Source organism: Notothenia rossii (assembly GCF_949606895.1).
Source record: "Notothenia rossii genome assembly, chromosome: 4".
In the NCBI taxonomy this organism is placed as follows: Eukaryota; Metazoa; Chordata; class Actinopteri; order Perciformes; family Nototheniidae; genus Notothenia; species Notothenia rossii.
In genome coordinates, this window is record NC_136902.1 from 95,599,831 (window position 1) to 95,617,794 (window position 17,964).

General features: G+C 43.6%; 1 protein-coding gene across 8 annotated transcripts in view; it reads right to left on the minus strand.

The window, feature by feature from the left end:
• Nucleotides 1–17,964, minus strand: part of LOC307037543 (NLR family CARD domain-containing protein 3-like) — a 50,749-nt gene that overhangs the window by 2,757 nt on the left and 30,028 nt on the right. For 7 of the 8 annotated variants that reach the window (XM_079678526.1, XM_079678524.1, XM_079678525.1 and 4 more), the window contains 6 exons: nucleotides 17,715–17,825; nucleotides 13,844–13,945; nucleotides 12,931–13,009; nucleotides 12,205–12,433; nucleotides 9,077–10,841; nucleotides 5,031–5,204 (listed from right to left, as the gene is read on the minus strand). In XM_079678526.1, the coding sequence (XP_079534652.1) occupies nucleotides 5,031–5,204; nucleotides 9,077–10,841; nucleotides 12,205–12,433; nucleotides 12,931–13,009; nucleotides 13,844–13,945; nucleotides 17,715–17,825 (2,460 nt within the window). The remainder of the gene's footprint in view (nucleotides 1–5,030; nucleotides 5,205–9,076; nucleotides 10,842–12,204; nucleotides 12,434–12,930; nucleotides 13,010–13,843; nucleotides 13,946–17,714; nucleotides 17,826–17,964) is intronic. The other variant, XM_079678530.1, reaches the window with a different exon arrangement.

Consider the following 17,964-nt stretch of genomic DNA (forward strand, 5'->3'; position numbering starts at 1 on the left):
GCTTATAGTTAGGGCTGATTAGATTCAGCCCCTAGTTTTGCTGATATAGGCTTAGACTGTCCGGGGACACCTTAGTCGTGGCTGTGCCTGTTGCTGTGGTCCTGATCCCTGGATCACGAGTCGTGGATCACGAGTCCTAAATCACGAGTCGTGGCTGTGCCTGTTGCTGTGGTCGCGAGTCCTGGTTCACACCTCAAGAGAACACTGCGGTCAACTCAGCCGTCTCTCGCGTTTGCTTGGTCAAATCAGCAGCTCTTCATTTTTGAGTACGTGATTAATCACGCCTTTACGGTAATTGCCGAGAAGCGGCACTGACGCTAAGAATAGAATAATTAATGTTTTTGTGCTATATTTGCGATACAAATACTTTTTACCATAAGTTTGACTGCTACCAAAAATAAAATGAAGTACTTTTACTGTGTACTTTTTGGGTAATACTCTCTCAAAGTCCTGAGAACAAAATCATGCCACTTCTGTTATATTTGATGAGGGATAACATGACTGTTAGCCATAAGTTCTTAATAAAATTGACACTGTTGGACTCAGTAGTTGGACTACTACCACAAATACAATGAGGTACTTTTACTGTGTACTTTTTGAGTAATACTCGGTCAAACTCCCGTCCTGAGTACAATAATTCACGTATTGTACTCTCTGAACTATGAATTATTGTACTCAGGACAGAAGATTAACCGAGTATTACCCAAAAAGTACGGAGTACAAATACTTGATTGTACTCGTGGTAGTATTCCAAGTAGTACTGACTGAGTCCAACAGTATCAATTTCATGTAGAACTTATGGTAACAAATCATTTTATCTCTCATCAAAGATAACAGAAACGTGCATTATTGTACTCAGGAGGGGAGTACAATAATTCTTGATAATTCTCGATTGTTGGCACACTCAATGCATTGTGGGGCACCAAGATGACAGCACGTTGATTTGTTTTCTGTCTCTGTTAGTGTTTGTCTCATCCTCTTTCTTCTTGTGCATACTGACATTTTATAATTTTTATTTAGCTTTTTAGACCCGTTTTTAAATTGGTCTGCTGCGCTTTTAAAAACGTTTTAAAAGCTTGAGTTTTTGGGCTGTTTTGTGCCGGTGCCTCGCTGTGACTGGATTGTTTGCTCTCTGCCTGAGCTTTCGCTCCTTCGGACTCTGGATTGCTGTCTGTCCTGCCGTGCTGTCGGGGGCTGATGCACCTGAGCTGCGGATTCACCTGAGCTGCGGATCCTGAATTGGGTGTGTTAAGGCACTATGTTGCCTAAAGCTACCCTTGTGTTCGCTTTCTTCCTGGGATTAATTGTCAGACCGCATGTCGGCAAAACTGACGGGTTGCCTCCCAGCAATATCTCTATTCACTTCGGACTTTCAGATGGTGGAACCTCTGGAGCGCTGACTCCATCGGATAGTTTTTACCAAAAGCTGATGTTTCATGGCACGAAATGCGCTCTCCCGTTTGCCCTATTTACTCTGGACTCGCTAATATCGAAGGATTGGAGCAGCCCCGCCCCCCCGAGGAGCGACGCGTCCAGAGCCCATGTGAAAAAGTCATCTTCCAGACTGTTAATATTGTTACTGCTACTACTCTCTGGTAACGTTAACATTAACCCTGGTCCTGAGTGTTTCTCTGCTTCCTTGCATAATTTGCCAACTCCGAATGAGTTTAGCTGTAGGCAAGGATTGGGTGTTCTGCATGTTAATGCTAGAAGCCTAGTGCCCAAATTAGATGTTTTCAAGACCTGGTTTTTAGTTGCTAAACCTGATATTGTTGTAGTTTCTGAAACCTGGTTAAAACCGTCTGTCACTGACACTGTTATTCACATTGATGGATATAATGTATTCAGAACGGATCGTAAGGGCAGAGCTGGTGGTGTTGCAATATACACTGCTGAGAAACTACAGTGCTCAGTCCTTCACTCTATTTCAATTCCAAGGCAATTTGAGTTGCTAGCAGTCCAAATAACTATAGCAAATGCTCCTCTCACTGTTATTGGCTGTTATAGGCCTCCATCGGCCATCATGGATGCAACTACTAGCCTTACTGAATTGTTGTCTATGTTTTCTTCTGAAATCATATTAATGGGTGATTTAAATTGGGACTGGTTGAGCGATACATCTTCACAGTTTCAGCAGGTTTGTGATTCTTTGAACTTAACTCAGTTTATTGATAGTCCCACTAGAATAAACCCTGCCAAACCCAATAACGATACCCTTATAGATGTCATTCTAACAAATGCAGCTCATAAGTATGTGTCTGTTGGTGTTTTTCCTAATGATATCAGTGACCATTGCACTATTGCTTGCGTTAGGAGCACTAAGTTGCCCAAAGCCAAGGGCCTTATTGTGCTCGGGCGCTGCTTCAAACACTTCTCTGAGCAGGCTTTCCTACACGATCTGGCGGAGGTTAAATGGCACTTCATAGCGTTAATTCCATCTGTCGATGTTGCCGTCCAATTTTTTATTGATCACTTTTTATCGATTATTAATAGACATGCCCCCCTTAGAAAATTCAGAGTCAAGAATAGGAACACTCTATGGTTTACTAGAGAACTATCTGATCTAATTCATGATCGAAATAAGCGATGGTCTTTAGCTAGAAAGTCTAACACTAGTGATGACTGGCTTCTTTTTCGTGTCCTCAGAAATAAATGTTCAGCCCTTATTAAAAAAGCTAAAGCTGAATACTATCTGAGCTTAACCACTGATTGGTTTAATGACCATTCTAAGTTCTGGAAAACAATTAAATCACTTCAGAACAAGAAAGTTTCTAGTTTCCCACAAAGACTGAAGGTCAGTGATTCTTTTATTTCAGATTCAGATGGTATGTCTAATGCTTTCAATGCTCACTTCAAAAAGGCTGGTCACATTTTTGATGAGCAAAGTCATGACTCTCTAAATGGTCGTACTCACAGCCCTAGTCAAGAGATGAGCTCCCCTGTTTTTGATTTTGCTTCTTTCTCGGTCTCTGAAGTCTTACAGGGTTTGCACTCAATTGATCCTAAAAAGTCTGCCGGGCCTGACGGCCTCGACCCATTCTTTTTAAAAATTGCAGCTCAGATTATAGCACAACCAGTAACTGATATTTTTAATCTCTCCCTGTCCACTCACACACTGCCAGCTCTGTGGAAGCAAGCTCTGGTATCGCCCCTCTTGAAAGCTGGTGATCCCACTGAGTTAAATAATTATCGTCCTATCTCAAATCTTTCTGTGTTATCAAAGATTCTTGAGTCCCTAGTTTCTACTCAGCTAAAACTTTTTTTAAATTCACACAACATCCTTAACCCTATGCAATCTGGATTCAGATCAAAGCACAGTACTGTGACTGCCAGTCTGAAAGTCTTAGATGATATCAAACTGTTTGTGTTGCATTGTTTATTGACCTAGCCAAAGCATTTGATACTGTAGATCACCACATTATGTCTGATGTTATGTTGGTGTCTCGTTTCGGTCATAATGCCATTTGTTGGTTTCAGAGTTATCTAACCGACCGTACTCAATGCGTCAGGTTGGGTAGCACTGTCTCTGACCCTGTCACCTTGGAGAAGGGCGTTCCACAGGGCTCTATTTTGGGGCCTTTGCTCTTTTTATTATATGTAAAGAATATTTGTAATCAGATGCAATTTTCTACCTATCATATGTATGCTGATGACACTATTGTATATTCATGTGCTCCTTCTCTGGACATGGCCGTTTCCAATTTAAAATCTGATTTTATCACGCTGCAGCATGCACTTCTTGATTCCAAACTGCTTTTGAACAGAAAGAAAACCAAAGCAATGCCTTTTGATCCCAAGTCAGCGTCCTCTTGCCTCTCCATTGACACCCTTGATGGCGTCTCTGTGGAGTTTGTTGATATCTACAAATATCTTGGCTTTTGGTTGGACAGTAATCTGAACTTCAAACACCATATCGAAGTTCTAACAAAGAAATTGAAATTCAGTCTTGGCTTCCTTTACAGACTTAAATGTTGTTTTTCAACTTCATCCCGTAAAAGGTTGGTCTCTGGCTTATTCCTGTCCCAGCTGGACTACGGTGACACCATTTATAGATTTGCCTGTCCATCTGTTTTGACCAAACTTGACCCACTCTACCATGCTGCATTGCGTTATATATCAAATGCACCCTATAGGACTCATCATTGCACACTGTATAGCCTAACTGGATGGTCCTCACTCACTATGCGTAGGATGCAGCATTGGTTTTTATTAATGTATAAAGCCATTTTAGGAAATCTTCCACTCTACATATGAGCCAGATTTGCTCCAGTTTGTGACTTTTACAACCTCAGATCCAGTGCCTGGATACGGTTCTAGGTTCCTGCTGTGCGGACTGAGGCCGGAAAAAGGAGTCTCTTTTATTATGGTCCTTGGAATGACCTTCAATCACGCCTCAAACTGACGGCACTTGTTTCTATAGCCTGTTTTAAATTGAAGTTGTCAGAAGTCCTTACCACCAGCTGCTCTTGCAGTAATAAGTAGTGCCTTTCTTACTGTCCCAATGTGCTCAATGTAGTAACTGCTTTTTTTCGTCTTTTGTTTTCTTAGTTATGTTCTCTGTATTTTATATGTTTGTGTTATGTGTAACGTTGCTGCCTTCTTGGCCAGGTCAGCTTTGTAAATGAGATTTTATCTCAATGCTTTTTATCTGGTTAAATAAAGGTTAAATAAAAAATAAAAAGTTTGACCGAGTATTAATCAAAAAGTACATATTGAAAGTACTTGCATTATTTTACTCTTGTACTAGCAGCAGTGCCGCTTCTCGGCAATTACCGTAAAGGAGATCTCGCAAAACTTCTTTTTTTTTTTTCCTACCAGTTTTCTTTTTCTTCTCCATGTCCCCCAGGGGGCTCCGTAGTATTCAGGTCCAGCTCTGTCAGACTAAAGGACTGGGAGCTGAGGACAGAGCTTCACAGCTTCTCTCTTACAATGAACAAACACTTCACCTACGATAATTCAATAAATGGTCCATCCAATAGTTACAAAATTAGTAAATAAGGTATCATCATTTTAAACAGTTTTACACCAACCTGAGAGTCTTCAGTTCACAGAGTGGACTCTCCAGTCCAGCACACAGCAGCTTCACTCCTGAATCCTGCAGGTCGTTGTGACTCAGGTCCAGATCTCTCAGACTAGAGGACTGGGAGCTGAGGACTGAGGACAGAGCTGCACAGCTTCTCTCTGACAGGTTACAGACACTCAGCCTGGAGAAGAATCAGTTACACAGAAGAAAACAATTATCACCAGTTATTTGGTCAGTGCACTGTTCTCTGTGTGGTCTGCCGGGGGGGGGGGGCAAGAAGGCTGGCTCTATCATAGGCTGCAAACAGAATTCTTTTTGGAGTTGTAGTGGAGAGTAGGACCCTGAAACTGTTAACCATTTTGGATCAAATGTCCCCCCCTCTCCACCATCAGCTGGACAGGCAGCGGAGCTCCTTCTCTCCAGACTGATCCAGCTCCGCTGTTACGAGGACCGATACAGGAAATCTTTCAAGACCCCCCTCTGGCTGGCAGGGAACTCCCTGCTCTTTAGTTTGCTAAGTTTCTCCATCTCTATACTCTTGAACAATTTGCACATATTGTATACCTCACAGGATCTACATTTTAATTTAAGTTAAAAAAAAGCAACTTTCCACAATTTCTAATGAATGTCTATAGATATTCCCTATGACTGTTTGTTTCTATGGTAGATTGATCTACACTGAACAAATATATAAACGCAACCCTTTTGTTTTTAATCCCATTTTTCATGAGATGAACTCAAAGATCTAAAACATTTTCTAAATACACAAAATAACCATTTCTCTCAAATATTGTTCACAAATCTGAAAAAACCTGTGATAGTGAGCACTTCTCCTTTGCCGAGATAATCCATCCCACCTCACAGGTGTGGCATATCAAGATGCTGATTAGACAGCATGATTATTGCACAGGTGTGCCTTAGGCTGGCCACAATAAAAGGCCACTCTGAAACGTGCAGTTTTGCTTTATTGGGGGGGTCTGGGGGGCTCCGAAAACCAGTCAGTATCTGGGGTGAGGGTTAGGGTTAGGGAATGCTCCGGTTTTTGGACAAAATGAACATGGGATCACTCCGGTCAATGTACGTACTTCCTCTCACTGGAATATTAACGGTCAGATTGAATACAACATCGACCCAATTTCTCCGGTCAATGACAGGAGAGTTTTGAAAGTGACAAAACACTGTTCCACACATTTAAAAACACTTAATCAATGTTTACCCAGGATCCATGCACCTTTCCTGGCTTGTAAAATGTGGTGATGCGCCCTGGAGGTATCCTACTATTTAAAACATGTATACACTCATGTACACCATTCATAGGGTTCCCCAACACAATGCACATAGTCTGGAGCTCTCACTGGGGTCCTTCATATGCTTTAATCAGGCGTTTTAACACTTTTTCCCCACGAAAATGATTTTTAAACACTTTTATGGGGCTATATAAATCAAATTCCGGGTAATGCGGAGCACAATTGTACCTTTTACTATTTTAATTTAGTTTGTATTATTTATCTTTGGGCTATAAAAGTGACATTTTTGGATGACTTTTCAGTTTATGGAGCTAATCCAAGGGGAATCCAAGCCTCCCCTACTCCGTCCAAAAAATGTGTTCATCATTTTCAGACTACTGTCCGCATGAAATCGGAAACCCGGTTTTTGAGAGGACTCAGAAAATAAACGGCTGTGTAACTTCATGGAGGAATTCATCCGCTGTATGTGCACTCTGGCTCGGATACATTTGTTGCCCGGAGACCCCCCAGCATGGTTCTTACCAAACTTTAAGTTTTTGAACTGGTCTCTGGAGGAATGCAAGGGGAGTTGTCAGGGGACTCTACCTGCATTATGAGGCACTATTTTTGGATACTTTTTTTCATTTTCACCCCTTTTCTATGGATCTCCAAAAACCGTCGGGGGGGTCTGCTGGAGGCTCCTGCTGGAGTCCTGTGTTTCACCGGGACCTGGCTCGAAAAACTCGCAACCCTGACTCCAGTGCGGTAAGGCGGCCTCGCCCTGTATTAGAGGCCAATTGCTGAATGCCGCAGCCGACTAAGGCCGCTATGCCACAGTGGAGGATTAGAGAAACAGGTGTTTGCCTGACATTCCGCGGCGAAGTGGGGAGGTGGAACTTCCACCCCGCTGCGGAACCCGAGGTGGGACCCCTGAGTCAGACGGTTCGTCTTGGAAACGCTTCATATCGGTCGGCCTGGGAGGTAAGAGACACGCGGGGTAACGGACATGCAGGGTTACCCCCACGCAGCCCACGCAACACGGAGGAGGCAGGGGAGTCTGGTACCCGGAGGCGCATGGCCGCAACACCGCACTGGAGTCAGGGTTTCGAGTTTTTCGAGCCAGGTCCTGGTGAAACGCAGGACTCCAGCAGGAGCCTCCAGCAGACCCCCCCGACGTTTCCCTCGTCCCTCCCGGCCATCAGAGTCGAACCCGCAGTTCGGAGGAACCGACCGCCAGAGCACCGGCACGAGGCCGTGCCGGCGGAAGCCCTCCAATGGCGGGTCACGTTTGTCATTCGATCAGTGAGAAATCAGAAAAAAGTATGAGTTTACTTTTTGGAGATCCATAGAAAAGGGGTGAAAACGGAAAAAAAAGTACCCAACAATAGTGCCTCATAATGCAGGTAGAGTCCCAGCAAACTCCCATTGCATTCCTCCAGAGACCAGTTCAAAAACTTAAAGTTTGGTAAGAACCATGCTGGGGGGTCTCCGGGCAACACATGTATCCGAGCCAAAGTGCACATGGAGCGGATGCATTCCTCCATGAAGTTACACAGCCGGTTTTTTTCTGTCACCTCTGAAAAACTGGGTTTCTGAAATCGTGCAGATTGTAGCTTGAAAATGATGAACGTTTTTTTTTGGACGGAGTAGGGGAGGCTTGGATTCCCCTCTCCGTTGTAAGTTGCAACGGGGGGGTGGAAAAGTGTCCGGGGCTTCGGCCCGAAGCGCCGAAGGGTTGAGCCCCTCCTCCGTTGGCACTCTGAACAAATTCAACATTTTCAAAAAACTTCATTTTTGATTATTTTAAGATATAATTGACCGTTTTCTTTCATTTTTTTTCTTTCCACGGGTGGGGGCCTATGGCAGGCCGCCTATGAGCTCCAAAATTCGGCCTGGAACCTCCAGGATTTGTGAGATAAGCTCCATAACCTGACAAAGTCATCCAAGAATGTCACTTTTATAGCCCAAAGATATATAATACAAATAAATTAAAATAGTAAAAGGTACAATTGTGCTCCGCATTATCCGGAATTTGATTTATATAGCCCCATAAAAGTGTTTAAAAATCATTTTCATGGGGAAAAAGTGTTAAAACGCCTGATTAAAGCATATGCAGGACCCCAGTGAGGTCCAGACGATGTGCATTGTGTTAAGCAACCATGTGGATGATAGCATCCATCATTTAAATGCAAAGACAACGATTAAAAATCATTTTTAGGGGGGAAACGGTGGATCTGTCCATTTCGTTAACAAACTGATAGGCAAATGGACAAGCCTGATTAAAGCATATTGTGGCCACCCTAAGGCACACCTGTGCAATAATCATGCTGTCTAATTAGCATCTTGATATGCCACACCTGTAAAGTGGGATGGATTATCTCGGCAAATGAGAAGTTCTTATCACAGATTTTTTCAGATTTGTGAACAATATTTGAGAGAAATGGTTATTTTGTGTATATAGAAAATGTTTTAGATCTTTGAGTTCATCTCATGAAAAATGGGATTAAAAACAAAAGGGTTGCGTTTATATTTTTGTTCAGTGTATTATAGAAAAATTACATATAGTTAGTATATTTTATAATGCGTATTATTGAAATCCTTTATAGATATATATTGTTTATACTGTGGACTGTATATATATATATGTTTTTTTTTACTGTATTCTTTAGTTTTTTTATTTTATTTGTTAAATATTTTTAACTCGTGTGATGACTTTTAGCAACGCTGCTGCTACAATTTCCTAATTTGGAATGAACATTCATCTATCTATTACATTTTTTCCGAATAAAAACATAGATTTAACCTGGATAGTTATGTGTTCACCTACAGAGCTTTGTTGGAGGCTTTGACCACTGGTAGCAGCCTCAGAAGAGCCTCCTCTGAAGCAGAGTATTTCTTCAGGTCAAACACGTCCAGATCTTCTCCTGATGACAGTAAGATGAAGACCAGAGCTGACCACTGAGCAGGAGACAGATTATCTGCGGAGAGACGTCCTGAACTCAGGGACTGTTGGATCTGCTCCACTAGAGAACGATCATTCAGTTCATTCAGACAGTGGAACAGGTTGATGCTTCTCTCCGGAGACAGATCCTCTTCTATCTTCATCTTGATGTACTGGACTGTTTCCTCTTCAGTCCCTGAGCCACTTCCTGTCTGTGTCAGCAGGCCTCGTAGGAGTTTCTGATTGGTCTGCAGTGAAAGACCCAGGAGGAAGCGGAGGAACAAGTCCAGGTGTCCGTTTGGACTCTGTAAGGCCTGGTCCACAGCTCTCTGGTAGATATATGCTGGTGTAGGTTTCACCTGGGAGCTTGTTGGTTCTTCTGCGTTGATGAAGGTCAGATGGACATGAAGAGCAGCCAGAAACTCCTGAACGCTCAGATGGACGAAGCAGAACACCTTGTTCTGGTACAGTCCTCTCTCCTCTCTAAAGACCTGTGTGAACACTCCTGAGTACACTGAGGCTGCTCTGATATCGATGCCACACTCTGTCAGGTCGGACTCATAGAAGATCAGGTTGCCTTTCTGCAGCTGCTCAAAAGCCAGTTTCCCCAGAGACTTCATCATCTTCCTGCTCTCTGGACTCCAGTGTGGATCTGTCTCAGCTCCTCCATCATACTTGATGTTCTTCACTTTGGACTGAACCACCAGGAAGTGGATGTACATCTCAGTCAGGTTCTTGGGCAGCTCTCCCCCCTCTCTGGTTTTCAACACCTCCTCCAGAACTGAAGCAGAGATCCAGCAGAAGACTGGGATGTGGCACATGATGTGGAGGCTTCGTGAGGTCTTGATGTGGGAGATGATGGTGCCGGCCTGCTCCTGATCTCTGAATCTCTTCCTGAAGTACTCCTCCTTCTGTGGGTCAGTGAACCCTCGGACCTCTGTCACCATGTCCACACACTCAGGAGGGATCTGATTGGCTGCTGCAGGTCGTGTGGTTATCCAGAGGCGAGCAGAGGGAAGCAGCTTCCCCCTGATGAGGTTTGTCAGCAGCACATCCACTGAGGTGGACTCTGTGACATCAGTCAGGATCTCAGTGTTGAGGAAGTCCAGAGGAAGTCGACTCTCATCCAGACCGTCAAAGATGAACACAACCGGGAACTGATCAAACCTGCAGATTCCTGCGTCTCTGGTTTCAGAGAAGAAGTGATGAACAAGTTCCACCAAGCTGTACTTGTTCTCTCTCACCACATTCAGCTCTCTGAAGGTGAATGGAAATATGAACTGGATGTCCTGGTTGGCTTTGCCTTCAGCCCAGTCCAGAGTGAACTTCTGTGTTAAGACTGTTTTCCCAATGCCAGCCACGCCCTTTGTCATCACTGCTCTGATTGGTGCTTCTCTTCCAGGGGAGGCTTTAAAGAGGTCTTCTTGTCTGATGGTTGTTTCTGGTCTGTGTGGTTTCCTGGATGCTGTTTCAATTTGTCTGACCTCATGTTCCTTGTTGACCTCTGCAGACCCCCCCTCTGTGATGTAGAGCTCTGTGTAGATCTGGTTCAGAAGGGTTGTGTTTCCTGCTTTAGCGATGCCCTCAAACACACACTGGAACCTCTCCTTCAGGGAGGATTTGAGTTCTCTGCATTCTGCAGCAGGAGTTCCTGAATGAACAAACAACAAGTGGAATCAGTGAGTGGGTCCTGCAGAAACACTGAGACTCTGAACATTTAAGTGTGGCTGTATAGTTTGAATCAGCTCCTCAGAGGACACACTGATGCAGACGTGTGCAGCATATTAACCTGTTAAGCCCCAAGGTCCCCGCCGGCGGGTACTTTTAAGATTAACGGGAATAATCTCAGCTAACGGACGATACAAACCATTTTTACCAAAACAAAACACAAGTCTCATAAGAAGCATCTAAATGACCCCTGAGCGAAAAAAGCTTACCTATTACTGCACCGATAATCACTCCTAGCTCCCTTATTACTTATCCTAGCTGCACATCGTTTATGATCGTAAAGACACAGAATCTAACGGTGCCCACCTCAACACTGAAAGATACAAACTCGCGACGTTATCACCAAAAACGTACATCAAAACAAGTGGCGCTAGGTAGCCCACAACGCTAACATGGCTTACCTTCGTCTTTGTCTGGTCTAAACTTGTCTTCAATGGCATTAAAACGATAACAAATATGCTGTGGTTAATCCATAGGTTAATCCAATGTGACTGTGTCCCTTTGAAATGTTCTGATAATCCATAAACTATAAAACAGCTTTTCCGTTGCTTGATATCAGAGCAGGGATATTTCTCCCCTCTGCTGAAAGCTAGCATGCACACAGACGCCACCTTTTTTTGAACATGAGTGTGTGCGGGACGATTTCCCTTTGATTCTATTGGCTCTAACGGTCAGAAAGAGATGTCACAAGTCAAAATCGAACAAGGAGGCCCAGAGATATGGAAAATCCACCCAAATGGCCCCAGACGAGATTTTTTTTGCTAAATCTGTCTAAAAAGGTCAAATATCACTTGTTTTGCATCAATCTTGATACAGGGTACTTATTATATGTTGTACTTTGGATTCCTAAAGCTTTTAGTCTACCTTACCATCATTCAAGGTTAGTTTTCACTATAAGTACAACATATGTTTTGGACGGACACTATCACTTACAGTTTTTTACTATGTTCAATCTGAATTTTCTTTCAAATAAAAAACCTCTATATTGATTCTGACTTTTCTACATCGAACTCACAGGTTGATCATTACTTTGAGAACAAAGATTATTAATGTAACCCTTTTTAGAAGGGAAGATATGGTCATTTGGTCTGGGAATGTCATTTTGGAGCCTGAGACCTGAAAAACAGGCTCAGGGCTAAACATATGAACAGCAGAGATTGTTTGAATCAGCTCCTCAGAGGACACACTGATGCAGACGTGTGCAGCATATGAACAGCAGAGAATGTAAACTTCTCCATGTTCCTCCATCTCCTCTCCATCATGTGAAATGTGTTAAACCCTCTTACTGCTCTGCAGACGCTCAGCCAGCTCCTCCTGCTTCATGCTCCTCAGGAAGTGCAGAGTGATGTTCTGAAATGCCTCTCTGCTGCTCCTACTCTGCTCTTCATCCTCAGCGTCCAGGGCCTCCTCTTCCTCCCTCTGACTCTCTGAGCATTCTGGGTAATCTGAACCCAGAGCCTTCTGGATCTTCTTCAGCTCGTTCCTCACAAAAGTCACGATGTTCTCCTCCAGCAGCTGGAACAGATTGATGAACATTGATCAGATGAATATCGTTAAAACTAAAGTTATTATGTTTGGGATAATGTGCAGCAAGGCGGACATTATTGGAGAAATAACACCAGACGCGAATCTTGACCACACTCACACTCAGGCAGGGCCACCCCTCACTACAGAACCCTCTGGGATCTCTTGAACAGATTTAGTCGTCTGCCTTCAATCAGCAGTTCATTGAACCTGGTTCTCCAGAAGTTAGTAGAGGTGAGACCTTTCAGAGGTGGATCTGATCCTAAACTTTCATAGACTCAAAAGCTTCTGATAGGTCAATCAGTAGGTCTGATTAATAGTCAGATTAACACAGGCCCCCCGACGCAGCAACAGTTCATTTAAAGAAGACAACATGTGGTCATCTGTCCGTCTGAAGGCCTGCTGGTCTAAACAGAGCAGCGTGGACACTGTCAGGACCTGAATGGTAGATCATCTGTAGTTCATAGTAAATGTATATTTGTACACACCATAAATATGGAGTCCAGGTCTGTGTGATGCTTCGGGGCGGACTGATCACTGGGAACCTCTGAGAACTCCTGCAGAACTCTGTGGAGAAAACATCAAGAACAATTAAAGAGTCTACTCTGCACACAGCTGACTGAAGGTGTTCTGAGATGGAGACAGAATAACAGGGTAACTGTGGCTCAGCAGCTGGAGGGGGGGGGGGGGGGGGGGTTATAAAAACACCAACATTGCTGAGGTCTGAAAGCGTCCGACCATCAGAAGCCTCCCAGCAGCTGATGGTGCAAGGAACAGAAAGCACCAACAAATTGTCGGTCTAGAAGCAAGAACCAATAGGCTACGTCACACTTACGTAGGAGGCGAGGCAGGGGCGGGATCAACCTGAGCTAACAGTTAAAGACGAGTACGGCAAATGAAAGTTGTAACAAACAGTAGCTCTGAGCAAAGTGCCTAGAACACAACCACACACGGCATCTATTGCACGTCTGTCCGTCCTGGGAGAGGGGTCCCTCCTCTGTTGCTCTCCCTGAGGTTTCTCCATGTTCCCCTTTAAACTGTGGGGTTTCTCTGGAGGTGTTTCCTTGTACGATGTGAGGGTCTAAGGACAGAGGGTCTAAGGACAGAGGGTCTGAGGACAGAGGGTCTGAGGACAGAGGGTCTAAGGACAGAGGGTGTCGTGTGGTCAGACTGATATTCTGTACAAACTGTGAAGACCACTGAGACAAATGTGTGATATTGGGCTATATAAATAAACATTGATTGGTTGATTGATTGATTGATTGATTGATTGATTGATTGATTGATTGATTGGTTGATTGATTGATTGATTGATTGATTGATTGATTGATAGCACAGAGCTAGAACCGCGTTGTTGTGAAAGGGGCAAGATAGTAACAGAGTCCAGTTTTAAATTCTTACCTTTCATCAGCACTTTGTCCAGCTTTAAAGTTCATAGGAGACTCCATCGAAAGGTCACTCTTCATGGACTCACAGCTGGGATCAGGACTCTGCTGCTGGGTCCTGATACAAATAAAGAAGAATTCTTCTTTTTATTGGACTTATGATCAAACTCACATTTTAAACAGGCTAACGCTGCAAACTTCCCGCAGTCGGACCACTTTCTGAGTCTGAGGTTGCGTTCACACCAGCCTTTTATAGCCCGGTTGAATCGAACCCTGGTGCATTTAGCCGCTTGGTGCGGTTCATTTGGGTCGGTGTGAACACAGTCTGAGACCTCTGAAGTGAACTAAACAACCGGACTCTGGTCCTCTAAAATAGGTGGTCTCGAAGCGCTTGCTTGTGAACTCTGGAGCGGATCATCGCTGGTGTGAACGCAGTCCGCACCAAAACACAGGAAGCGTAGTATTTACGTGTCACAAGAACGCGGATGTCTTCAAAAATCTTTAGCGAAAGAGTCTTTCAAGACATCCACGGTTGTTTAGTTAAAGGTCACATGTCATGGCCATTTCCACTGATCATAATTCCATTGTTGAGGTCTACTAAAATATAAAAATACTGTGCAATTTTCCAAACTCACATTGGTTTCGCATACAGCATCTCTGTAAAGTATGTGTATTCACTCTCTGTCCTAAACGGCTCGTTGGAGCTCTTGCCCCCCCCCCCCTCCCTGTGAGCCCAGTGTGCTCCAAATGGTCAGCTCGGCAACTGTTCTGATTAGTCAACCACCAGAGAGGCTCCGCCCATGTCTAACAGTGCTTTTTTCGGCTCGCTCTGAGCGGAACATCCGTATATTTTATACGCTAACTAACCGAACTGTACCTACAACTGTTGTTATAGAAGAGTAAGTTATTTTTACCTGTAATAAACTACTGTTTGATGAAAAATCAAATCATGGTTTGCTATATATGAATGGTATGTTATAGGAGCAAATGATTCAGGGAAGAAAGGCTACTAAGTATTTCCATCAAACTTTATTTATATATATGTGTAAATATACATATATACACTGTATATCAGAGCTATTCAACTACACATTCAGCTGGGCCAGACATTCAGCGGCCTGTAAAAAGCGGGTAGTGACACATTTTAAACCAACACATATTACTGCGATGAAAAACATGCCATTTTTATTCATTGTTCATCTCACAAAGGTAGGTCAAAAAGTGCATAAAAACTCAACTAATTAGCATTAATTTAACAGAATCTGAAAAAAAAGTGCACAGTTGTAGCATTACATTTGTTTGCTTTAGAAGTCAAATATTCAGGTTATTTTTTTTGAACCAGATCACAAAGTGCATTTACTGAATAAAATAATAGCAGTCTTAATAAATGTCCTCACATATAAACAAACAGCTAAAGAGCTCCAATGCAACACAAAGAGGTAGTACTGTAGCAATACTATTTTTTCACTTTTCAAGTAATAACAAAAAAATCATACGTTTTGGTCCCATTTGACCCAGACACATTACAAAGTGCATTTAAATGAATACAGAAAGAACTGTCAAACCCTTCAATGCACAAACCCATAACAAGGGATACGGGTAACTATATGAATGAATACTACACTACACGTCTACTATAGTAAACTAGGTGCTTACTATCACCTCATTTGTGATTTGTCATCGCTGACTTTCTCAATGGGAGAAGGGACATTTTTTGTTTTGAACAAGAGCAGTGATTGTTGGCTCATAGGATGTCAATGCAATCCTAAGACATTGGTGAAGAGTGCTGTCAGTCAGGGAGCAGCGAGTGCTACTTTTGATTGAGTTCATGTGTGAAAAGCTTGATTCACATGTGTATGTTGATCCAAACATACTGAGCACACAGATCGCTACTTTCTGAACGTTAGGGAACTGGCTGTTTTTTGACATCACTCCAAAACTTCGCTGGCCCGTTAGTGCGCTGCATGTCAATAAGTTCCAGTGTATATTTCCCCTTGTCGATGCAGGGGACCACTTCCTTTGCTCTGGTTGATACGTCCCCCTCTATTGCAACAGTGAAGGGGTCTCTGGCAAAGCCCATCATCACGTCTGTGGGCAGAGCAAGTCCATCCAATCGACCGGCAAAGTTCTCTTTCAACCTCGCAATGAAATCTGTCATCACATCCGTGATTTGTGCCGGAGATGTGATGTGTTTGGGGAGCGTCGGAAAATGCAGCATCCGACCCGTGCTCAAGTCGGTCGCGAAAAGGTCCAGCTTGACTTGGATCTGCTCCACAAGATCAATGACCGTTTTGTCTCTGTTTACGCTTCAGAGTTGAGAGGGACATGTTTTAGAGTTGCTATCATAGGACCACCGTTACTAGCACCACTAGATGCACTTTCAAAAAACGTGCTGCGTTGTGGTTTGGTGGTTTCTATGCAACGCGGAGTGTTGCGTTCATGGTCTGTACTAGTGTAGGAATTTGGCTACGGGAGGCTGGGCCACTCGGGAGTTGGTTCTGGGCCGCATCTGGCCCGCGGGCCGCCAGTTGAATAGGCCTGCTGTATATCATCCATTCCCCCCTTATAGGCGTTTTCGGCATCTTGCCTATCGCAGCTTTGTAAGCTGCTGCCGGGGCTTTTTAGGACGAGGCATCAGAGTGGTCATGTGTGTGTGTGTGTGTGTGTGTGTGTGTGTGTGTGTGTGTGTGTGTGTGTGTGTGTGTGTGTGTGTGTGTGTGTGTGTGTGTGTGTGTGTGTGTGTGTGTGTGTGTGTGTGTGTGTGTGTGTGTGTGTGTGTCCGCCAGATACGCCAGGAGTTTCCTGATCTGGCTGTACGAAATCAAATGCAAATCACAAAATATTAGAGAAACGTAGTTGTTTTAGATTTGTCAGTAGTAGTTGTGGTAGGAGTGTGTATCTATCTAATCTATCTATCTAATCAACACAGTTAGCTTGCCAGCTAATATGCTAAGCTACGTTTGCTAGTTATTCAGTGTAACATGCCAATCTACTATGAACGACAGCTAGTCTAGGCTAGCAAGAACATGTTTACAATTGAAATCTTATGCGGATAGTCTGCTACGTTCGGTCATTCATTGTAGCTGGCATGAAAACAATGTTTTCCCTAGCTGTCTAGCTCTAGGTAGCCTTCTTGTTTAGCTATGTAGCATACACGCTATGAACGGTAGCTCACACGCCAGGAACACCAACTATAATGTACTGAAGGTACGGTAAATCACCCAGAGCAGACTGTCTATGAGTATGTTGTGTGTGAATGCAGACATTCTCCTGCTATGAGATACATGTAAGGCATCTGCTGACATTGGAGTTGATATATGGAAACGCTAGCAACTTAGTTAGCCCTGTTAGCACTGTGTCAATGGCAGCCAGAAAAACGTTTACCCATTTACACAGTCGTGGTAGATATACCTTGTTTCTTTTAAACATCATAAATACACAAACAACAATGAATACTTACAGGACTTACCCGAATCTCCCGCTGGTCCAAACAAAGTAGGAACAGCATCGTCCTTCAGTGCCCTACGCTGTACATATCCGGTATGAATCGCTCAATGTTTTGTATTTTCTGTTTTAGAGTTTTACTCGCTACAGGGTGTACTTTGAGGGTTTTGACTCTGCAGACCGTTTCCTAGAAAAACCTTCATAACACACAAGGGGACGGGTAATAACCGGAAAAGCATGACATGTGACCTTTAAAGAGTGAAGCAGAATGAAGCGTTGAACAGTGTCGTGTAAAGTCCAAATGCTCCGTCAACTACATCAAATGTGAACCTTCTGAAAAATGAAACAATGGAACAAACTGTGGTCTGGTGCGCACCAGAGAAGAGCATTAGGTGTGAATGCACCCTGAGAGTCAGGACATAGTCCAGTTTTCCATTTCATACCTTCCTTCTGCAAGAGGGAGATCCATAGACCAGCCACTCTTCATGGACACACAGCTGGATCCAGGTCCTTCTTCAGGTCCAGGTCCAGGTTTAGGTTTCTTCCGCTGCTTCCTGATAAAAACAAGTCTGAAGTCAAACATCTCTGAAAAGATGGAGTAAGGTAGAAGAACCAAAGAGCTACAGAACAAGGTCCCAGCGTCCGGGAGAAGAAACTCTGAACTCCTCAGAAAGAAGCTGATCACGTGACACA